At 46.1% G+C, this 10,310-nt stretch overlaps 1 protein-coding gene across 1 annotated transcript; it reads right to left on the bottom strand.

Annotated features, from left to right (window-relative positions):
* Nucleotides 1-7,552: 7,552 nt before the first annotated feature.
* Nucleotides 7,553-9,143, bottom strand: LOC124668446 (zinc finger MYM-type protein 1-like). The gene is made up of 2 exons (XM_047205586.1): nt 8,188-9,143; nt 7,553-8,104 (listed from the first exon to the last, which is right to left on the bottom strand). The coding sequence occupies exons 1-2, from the start codon at nt 9,121-9,123 to the stop codon at nt 8,075-8,077; spliced, it is 966 nt and encodes a 321-aa protein (XP_047061542.1). The 5' UTR covers nt 9,124-9,143; the 3' UTR covers nt 7,553-8,074.
* Nucleotides 9,144-10,310: the final 1,167 nt, after the last annotated feature.

The raw sequence follows: 10,310 nt of genomic DNA, 5'->3' as shown, positions 1-10,310 counted from the left end.
ACTTTATTCAATTGTTACATCAAACCCCCTGAATACTTGTTTGTGAGCATTTACAGTGAATCCTTCATCGAAACTGCTTGTCAACACCTTCTGCTCCTCGTTGGGATCGACATTCTTACTTATCGAAGATACTACGATACACCCCCTATACTTGTGGGTCATCAGTGGCCGGCCCCCTCCCCTATGCCCCTCATTATATAGGTGGAACCCCAAGTGTTGGACTACAAGTCTTCGAATAAGACCCCAACACAAGAACCTTCCATGTAGTAGGGAAACCTACCCAAGGTGGGATTCCCACTTGAGGTGGGACTCCCACCTTTCCTTGGGAGGGGGTGGCCGGCCACCTTAGGTGGAGTCCACCTGGGACTCCACCCCTAGGGTTGGCCGGCCATGGTGGTGGAGTCCCTTCGGGACTCCGCCTTCCAAAGTGATTTCTTCCGGACTTTTCTAGAACCTTCTAGAACCTTCCATAAATGCACTCGGATCATTTCCAAACTTGGAATATGACTTCCTATATATGAATCTTATTCTCCGGACCATTCCGGAACTCCTCGTGATGTCCGGGATCCCATCCGAGACTTCGAACAATTACTTCGAACTCCATTCCATATTTCAAGTTCTACTATTACAACATCAAACCTTAAGTGTGTCACCCTACGGTTCATGAACTATGTGGACATGGGTGAGAACTCTCTCCGACCAATAACCAATAGCGGGATCTGGAGATCCATAATGGCTCCCACACATTCAACGATGACTTAGTGATCGAATCAACCATTCACATACGATACCAATTCCCTTTGTCACGCGATATTTTACTTGTCCGAGGTTTGATCATCGGTATCACTCTATACCTTGTTCAACCTCGTCTCCGACAAGTACTCTTTACTCGTACCGTGGTATGTGGTCTCTTATGATCTTATTCATATGCTTGCAAGACATTAGACGACATTCCACCGAGAGGGCCCGGAGTATATCTATCCGTCATCGGGATGGACAAATCCCATTGTTGATCCATATGCCTCAACTCATACTTTCCGGATACTTAATCCCACCTTTATAACCACCCATTTACGCGGTGGCGTTTGATGTAATCAAAGTACCTTTCCGGTATAAGTGATTTACATGATCTCATGGTCGAAAGGACTAGGTAACTATGTATTGAAAGCTTATAGCAAATAACTTAATGACGTGATCTTATGCTACGCTTAATTGGGTGTGTCCATTACATCATTCATATAATGATATAACCTTGTTATTAATAACATCCAATGTTCATGATTATGAAACTAATCATCTATTAATCAACAAGCTTGTTAAGAAGCTTACTAGGGACTCTTTGTTGTTTACATATCACACATGTATCAATGTTTCGGTTAATACAATTATAGCATGGTATATAAACATTTATCATAAACATAAAGATATATAATAACCACTTTTATTATTGCCTCTTGGGCATATCTCCAACAGGATGTCGAGCGGGCATTTGGTGTGCTTCAAGCTCAATTTTCAATTGTCTGGTACCCTGCTCTAAGCTGGTCTCACGACCAAATGTGGGACGTGATGCAGGCTTTGATGGGATTTGTAGCATAGAAAACAAAAAATTTCCTACTGCAAGAACGAAAACCAAGCCAAGATGCAATCTAGAAGATGGTGGCAACGAGGGGATCACGAGACTAACCCTTCAAGATTTCCAAAGCCTACGAGATTAGATCTCGTTGTTGCAGAAGATGATCACTTGCCGCTTTCAAAAGCGCGTAGAAGATCTTGACGGTGCCACAATCGGGCAGCACCTCCGTACTCGGTCACACGTTCGGTGTTGATGAAGACGTCCTTCTCCCCGTTCCAGCGGGCAGCGGAAGTAGTAGATCCTCCTCGGATTCCCGGCAGCACGACGGCGTGGTGGCGGTGGTGGTGGAGATCTCTGGCAGGGCTTCGCCTATGCGCTGCGGGAGAGGTGGAGGAGGAGAGGCGGCTAGGGTTTGGGGAGAGGGGGGCGCCGGCCTCAAGGGGTGCGGCCAAGGTGGGTGGCTTGAGTGGCCGGCCCCCTCCCCTTGTCCCTCTTTTTATAGGTGGAACCCCCAAGAGTTGGACTACAAGTCTTCGAATAAGGCCCCAACCCAAAACTTGCCATAAGGTGGGAAACCTACCCAAGGTGGGACTCCTATTCAAGGTGGGACTCCCACCCCTTCCTTGGGGGGGGGGAGGGTGGCCGGCCACCATGGGTGGAGTCCACCTAGGACTCCACCCCCCTTAGTTTGGCCGGCCATGCTAGGTGGAGTCCCTCCGGGACTCCACCTTCCATGGTGATTTCTTTCGGACTTTTCTAGAGCCTTCTAGAACCTTCCATAAATGCACCAGATCATTTTCAAACTTGGAAAATGACTTCCTATACATGAATCTTATTCTCCGGACCATTTCGGAACTCCTCGTCATGTCCTGGATCCCATCCGAGACTCCGAACAAAACTTCGAACTCCATTCCATATTCCATATCTACTTAAACGACATCAAACCTTAAGTGTGTCACCCTACGGTTCGCGAACTATGCAGACATGGTTGAGAACTCTCTCCGACCAATAACCAATAGCGGGATCTGGAGATCCATAATGGCTCCCACATATTCAACGATGACTTAGTGATCGATTGAACCATTTACATACGATACCGATTCCTTTTGTCACGCGATATTTTACTTGTCCGAGGTTTGATCATTGGTATCTCTATACCTCGTTCAACCTCGTCTCTGACAAATACTCTTTACTCGTACCGTGGTATGTCATCTCTTCTGAACCATTCATATGCTTGCAAGCTAATTAGACGACATTCCACCGAGAGGGCCCAGAGTATATCTATCCTTCATCGGGATGGACAATATCCCACTCTTGATCCATATGCCTCAACTCATACTTTCCGAATACTTAATCCCACCTTTATAACCACTCATTTACGCAGTGGCGTTTGATGTAATCAAAGTACTCTTCCGGCATAAGTGATTTACATGATCTTATGGTCGAAGGACTAAGTAACTATATATCGGAAAGCTTATAGCAAATGAACTTAATGACGTGATCTTATGCTACGCTTAATTGGGTGTGTCCATTACATCATTCATCAATGACATTACCTTGTTATTAATAACATCCAATGTTCATGATCATGAAACGATGATCATCTATTAATCAACAAGCTAGTTATACAAGAGACTTACTAGGGACTCCTTGTTGTTTACATAACACACATGTATCAATGTTTCGGTTAATACAATTATAGCATGGTATGCAAACATTGATCATAAACATAAAGATATATAATAACCATTTTATTATTGCCTCTTGGGCATATCTCCAACAGGCTTGTGTGATCATTCACAACATGATCATCGAGGATGACCGCAAGAATCATGCCAGGACACACACCGTTTCCTATGAGTGTCAGGGCCCTCTTGCGGAGGTTGATCATGAGTTGCCTAAATATTTTTCTGATTTCCTCGCCATGCACGCAGAGATCCATGACAGCAATGTTCACGAGCAACTTCAAGCTGATCTCGTTGAGCATTTGTGGAGGATCAAAGGATTATCAGCAAATGCCGCGACACCTTAATCTAGCCCTATTTGTTTAGCAGTTTTATTGTTTGTTGTATTTTAATTTAAAAATAATATCCGCAAACAAATTTATTTGTATGCTATATTTAATAGATGTGTTGTTCGCCAGTCAACGAGAGGTTGTATGCTGCGTGAAGACTCGCGCTGGCTGGAAGCAGCGGCAGGACCCGGCCGTCCACTGGGATGTTGCTCTCCGTCCCCATGGGATTTTTCTTTTTCTTGAAACGGAGGTAAAAGTTTTGCCTCATTCATTAATTAAGAAGAGAGTGTCCAGTTTTTAGGAGAAACCGACAAAAACCTATAGCGATAGGGTCAAGTCCACACAAACAATACACCCACACACGCCAACCAAGACACTCCAACACCGCAACACTAACAATCACTCAGAGACAACACTCCAACACCGAGCCATGAAGGACAAGCTATGACATTGGGGGGCACCTGTCAGCCAACTGCCGATCCAAGGTAGGCAATAGCTAAGGTGGCGAGAAAATCACAAACTTCTCTGGCGACGATAGCTCTGGGCACCGCTGATAACGGCCCAGACTTAGGAACCCCATCATCAATAGGAACCACATGCCTGACATACTCAAGCGAGAGAGAGAATATAGCGTCAACGTCACACTTCTCAAAACCAAGACGCGGCGGAGAAGCCACATCCGAGGACTCATGCGAGCCGGACCTCACTTCCTCGACGGAAGGAGGCGTAAGCACACCACCAGACAACTTGAACTTCGGCTCATGGGCTTCGGCTTCTTAGTAATCGCCAATGCATCTTGGACTTCGCAATCCTTACGGGAGAGCTAAATTGAATTTCCCAGAAACATGTGTCTACTTTGGGCAACAATCAACCGCATCTCAGATTGTCAGAAGGTGGATGTAAGTTGGTTCGATTCCTACCTCGAACATATACTCGCGGTAATACTTCCACCTCTTAGACCGGCGATCTGTTAGGCTGGTTTTCTTCTGAAACCACCGATTGAGCTGTGGTTCAGCTGGTTTTTGGCGATTCATTTGCACAAAGTTCAATACGTTTAACAGATCGGTGGAGGCTCTTGTTCCGGTTTTATCCGTTGAACGGCGTGTCCGATTTGGAGAACTTACTGATTTTGATGTCCCTTAAAACTATTATTATTATTATAAGTATTGTTTGAAAAGTTGTAATTTATAAACTACTTGCAATTTTTTATTGAAAACTAAAAATTGTATAACCAAAAAACTGTAGTTGTGCAAATCACCACGTTGTTTGTGGGCGTTAAACAATACGGTGTGCCTATGTCTCAGTTGACTGAGATTTTCTTAAGTCTCAGTCAACTCAGAAAAGTGCAACTATAGTTCAAAGAAAAGTGCAACTCGGTTCAGTTGCACATTTCTGTCAGAAAAGTGCAATTGCACTTTTTAAACAGAAAAGTGCAACTCAAAGCACTTTTTGTAAGTGACTTAGACTTAAGAAAATCTCAATTGACTGAGACATAGTAACCTAAAGCAAGAAGAAAACTTGCGAATTTACTGGAAATATATGAAATATGGGTATACATATCCCATGAGAAATTAATCACTTACATGTAGTCTTTTCTATGTTTCTAAAATCCTAGCACTACATATGAGCTAGTAAGAGCAAGTGGTCTCTCCTAAACGTGGAAGGAAAGGTGAAGCTAGGTACCGTCGGCGAGAAGGAACAGAGGCAAACAACTTGCTAGGACTTTGTAGGGAAGCAAACGAAGTCTCAACAGACTGTCAGACGGCGCAGGCTGTCACCCGCGAGGGCGGCGCTGGTAAGCTCGACGGCGGCTCTGGCCTCCTGCAGCGCGGCCTCAAGGTCACCCACGGCGGCGAGTCGCTCTCGCTCAGCTTCGACGAAGCGGCGGCCAGTACAATATGTGGACAGCCACATAGTGGTGGCACTGATGTGTTGTTGGCCCGTCCACGAGAGCTTGTACGCTGCGTGAAGACTCTCGCTGGCTGGAAGCAGCGGCAGGACCCGGCCGTCCACTGGGATGTTGCTCTCCGCCCCCATGGCGCGTGAGAGAGCGTCCCTCGCGTGCCACAGCTTGGCGTTGGCGAGCTCCATCCTTCCACACGCGACCAACGGCAGCGCCTCGGCCAGCAGCCCACCGGCGGCGCGGAGGCATTGGTCCACGCCGACCACTTGCTGGTATAAAGGATCCGTCGTCCACTCCGGTTCACAAAATTTATGGTAATTATCCCCTAGCAGATGCTTTCCATATCTTTGTATGATAACTCTCAGTCGAGGATATACATCATCGAGCTCACAAGGAGGAGCCAATATGCGTCGGCACACGGGGCAACTCGCCTTTTCCATGAGCCACTTCTCCAAGCATGCATTGTGGAAGCTGTGCCTGCATGTCGTCTCCATCCACACGGCCGTCCCCGCCTCGTTGTCCAAGCAGATTGCGCAGTCGCTGCCATCGGATGGCGCCTCCACCGTCGTCAGCGCCAGAGAGACTGACATCACGTTCTTGACAAACGTAGCTTGAAAAAAGAGGAGGCACCAGACCTAACTGTTGGTTTCTCAGATCTTTCTGTTGCTCGATTGATGCGTTCGTTGATCTCCACACACAATGCTGTGTCTGCCTTATTTATCTTAATTAATTGCACTAGTAGTCGAATTCGGACGAGCCACACTTTACACGGCAAACGAAAATCATACCTGCTCCCGGTCCTACTCGACGCCGAACCGAGATCGAACACGTGCATGACTCGGACTACAACAGACGATATGCCCATGGACTGCCTGGCCTAATCTTTTCGCCCTGTCAAAATATTTGGATGCATGTCTTGTTGGAAATTTGTCCTAAATTTGGCCCAGCACATTTATACTATTTCATAAAGGCATCTCCAACGCTATGACCCAAACCGGACACGTTAGCCCATCCGGGTTAGCCCGTCCGGATTTGATCGTTTGGGTGGCCGCGCAAACACGCGGATTTGGCCGACGGTCAGTTTGGGTCACACACTGCACCCAACGCGTGGAGGCACCGCAAAAGTCAAAGACAAAAAAAAACAAAAACAATTAAACGTAAAACATAGTTCATTAAACATATGCCCTATTTTGAAAAAATTTAAACTACAAAAGAAAGCCCTCTATATGGGCTTTAAACTAAAAAAAAATATATAACCCTAGCCTAGGGTTTGAGGTGGACGAGATGGCCACCGGCGCGCCTCCTAGTTCCTGTGGACCTCGTCGCCGTGGGCGTTGATGCATGACGCCCCGGGTGGCGACGCGTTGTTGTGGCTCCAGCGCGTCGAGGACTCCGGCCACGACGCCGAGTGGGGGTCTGGAGGGCTGGCCACCCACAACTCCGCCGCAGCAGCCCGCAGCTCCGCCTCTCCAGAAGAGACACACAACACCACACACATCATATGTGCCTACTACTGAGGCGGAGGTGGCGCTCCGCCTGGCTCCTTTTTTTTTGTCATGCATCAGTGGAATTTAAATCTCTCCTGACTATTAAACATACGTCGCTCCTCTCCAGAAGAGACACACAACACCACACACATCATATGTGCCTACTACTTAGTTCCGAAGCATTGCGCCGTTGTTCAGGACTTCTCCGTTCCGTCAACCGGCATGCACCACTGGATATGATATCAGGCCTTCGGACCCTTCTACCAGCCTGCACCACTGGATATGATATCAGGCCTTCGCACCCGTCTACCGGGCTGCACCGCTGAATTACCGTTTCGCTGAATGGTTTGCTCAGTGGGCTCGTCCCGTTTACCTTTGTTTATATCGAATGAAGCTCGGTGTACAGATGGGTAGCTACTAGGGCAGTGGCGGACCTTGCAGAAAAACGCTGGGGGGGCGAAGCTATAACATGACATGAAATTTAATTTTGAAAGACAAAATCAAGTGGCAATGACAAGCAAGAATTTGTAGCATTTTCAGAAACTTCTATATTTAAATTGATATTGTCTACAAAATATATTTCCGATGTCAATATATGCATAAGCTACTCCAAAAGAACTAAAACAGAATAAACTATATACTAACTAACCAAGGATTTTCACTCCAGATCAGATCTTCTTCTCTTTGCACCCGTGAAATGCAAGAGAATATCATCATAGGTGTACTTCTCTGCAATTTCCCCTTCTATGTTTACTAGCAAACTGTTGGCAAGAAACTCATCCTCCATTTTGTTACGCAACCTTGTCTTGATGATCTTCAAAGTTGAAAATGCGCGTTCAGCGCTTGCCGTAGAAACTGGCAGAGTCACAACCAATCGGAGCAACCTATCAATTAGGTTGTAGATAGAACTTCGCCCACTTTCAACAAGGCAGCGACAAAGCTTTGTCAATGTTGACACTTTTTTCATCTCATTATCATTGGAAGCATCCACAATAAAATGTTTGAGTTGCTGCTCTAGACCATAAATTTCTTGTTGATTGAAATCAGCTGGATAATATTTCTTCACCATCTCGCAAATGTCATCAGCCTTGAAAGATCTAAACTTGTTTGCAGGGATCAAAGTAGCACTAGTGGACAGAAGATCCATTACCTTCTCATTGAACCGGAATTCTAGTTCATGAAGTTGAGTATCAAGTGTTGCACGAAATACCTCCACTCGAAAATAATGCTCCTTCGTAAAACAATCTGGTTGGCGGCGAGCACGACCACCACGTAGAATGTGAGTTTCCTCCAAATCTGGAATATCAATGGAATGGTTTGCACAAAACTCAACAACTCGAAAAAAGAAGGCTTCCCAACCATCATCTGATCTCATCTCATTAAGGCGGACCTTTGTTGAGAACACTAGACGCATGGCATTTACTATATCTTGTGATTTCTTTTGCAAAGCTTGGCCAAGATCTTCGGTAATCTCCAATATTTCTTGCATCAAACATAAGAGAAGTATGAACTCAAAAGAGGACAAGTAGATGAAAGCGGTATCTCCATCTGCACGAATTGATCCAGCTGATCCATCGGAAGCTATTTTCTGAAGCACTAAACTTACTGCATTAAACATGGCTTTTAGGCTAGATATTGAACCCAAGTGTGAACCCCATCTTGTGTCGCCGGGTCGTTTTAGTGCACGTATTTGGTTTGCACCTTGACCGGTTTCAATGTCATCAATAGCTAGTAACCGAGCTAGTTCATCCAACTGAGCATCATGAAGCTCGTCATGGCGCTTCGCGGAGGAGTCAACGGTGTTAACAATGAACAGAAGTTTCTGAAAAAATTGAGCCACAGGAACCACTTCCTTGGATGCAGCCACTAGCGCAAGTTGCAAACGATGAGCATAGCAATGGACATAATATGCATATGGGCATTCACGAAGAAAAAGAGCTTGCAATCCATTGAACTCTCCCCTCATATTACTAGCCCCATCATACCCCTGGCCACGAAGGTTTTGAACATCAAAAGCATTTTTGGATAACACGGAGCTCAATACCTCTTTAAGTGTCGCGGCTTTGGTGCTTGTCACATGTATCAAGTCAAAGAACCGCTCTTGCAATATGCCATCTTTATCCACAAATCTGAGAACCAATGCCATCTGCTCCCTTTTTGCTACATCACAAGTCTCATCCACCAGAATAGCAAACTTAGAATCCCCAATCTCTTCACGAATATGGTTCCTAACTTTAAATGCATAAATTCCTAAAATCTCTTGTTGAATCTTCGGCGCAATGTATTGTTCATTGTATTTTGCATCTCTAATAACTTCTGCGATCTCCGGGTTGAATTCTGCAAGAAGCTTTCTTAACTCAAGAAAGTTCCCTTGGTTCTTCGACTCGGCTGTCTCATCATGGCCTCTAAAAGCACATGATTGTGAGGTGAGCCACTTAACAGTTGCAATAGAGATTTTCACCCTTAACTGGTTCCTTTCTATATCCCTCTGGTTGCCTACTGCTGCAATATGTTGTATATGTGCTTGCCGATTCAACAAATCTCGGCATGCTTTGGTAGCATTGTTGTGCTCAGAGCAAGGTTCAGAACCTAAGTGGCTTAAGAATGCGCACTTCCTTCCATTATTGACCTTCTTCCAATTGGAAAATCCATGAACTGTGAATACATCTGAACCACCTCTCTTGTTCTTATTTTTGCTAAACAAAAAGCAAAATAAGCAATATGCTTGATGGTGGCTCTCCGAGTACTCCAACCATGAGGGAAACATACCGGTGGGATGTCATTTTGTACTATGTAGTTCAAATCTTGATGTCAAAATTTGTACTAAAAAAGTTAAATTATACTACAAGTGGGACAAAAGTGGGATCCCACTTGACACCCTTAGTAGCTACGCACGCATTCAGCGATCTACACATATCTAACGCCGTGTCTTCTGCCGTTTGTTTGTGATGAGGTGGGAACGTCTTGTGTGGTCCTAAATAAAGCATCTAGCTTCTTATCCTCTTCCCTCATCCACGAAACATAGTAGCACTCCAGCGCCATAGCCCGGCCACGGCCGCCGCCCACTCAACCATCCACGCCGCCGCTGCCCAAAGATGTCCACATCGGCCTCGGCGAGTGGCTGGTTCCCCACACGCGGACAATGCCGCGCCGATCGCGGGCTGCTTCCCCCGCCGTAGAGCGCGCGCTGCCTTCTGCGAGTTCGGGCGCGTCGAGCGCGGCCGTCTCCTGCGATGGAGGTCGAGCACTTGCCGGCGGCGGGAGTCCGCGGTGCTGCTTAATTTGGTGATCCACCTCGAGCGAAGACCTCCTCCTTGTGGTCGACCTGGCCGG

The sequence above is a fragment of the Lolium rigidum genome, chromosome 6, assembly GCF_022539505.1.
Source record: "Lolium rigidum isolate FL_2022 chromosome 6, APGP_CSIRO_Lrig_0.1, whole genome shotgun sequence".
Taxonomy (NCBI): Eukaryota; Viridiplantae; Streptophyta; class Magnoliopsida; order Poales; family Poaceae; genus Lolium; species Lolium rigidum.
This window is presented reverse-complemented; position numbering and strand designations above follow the sequence as displayed.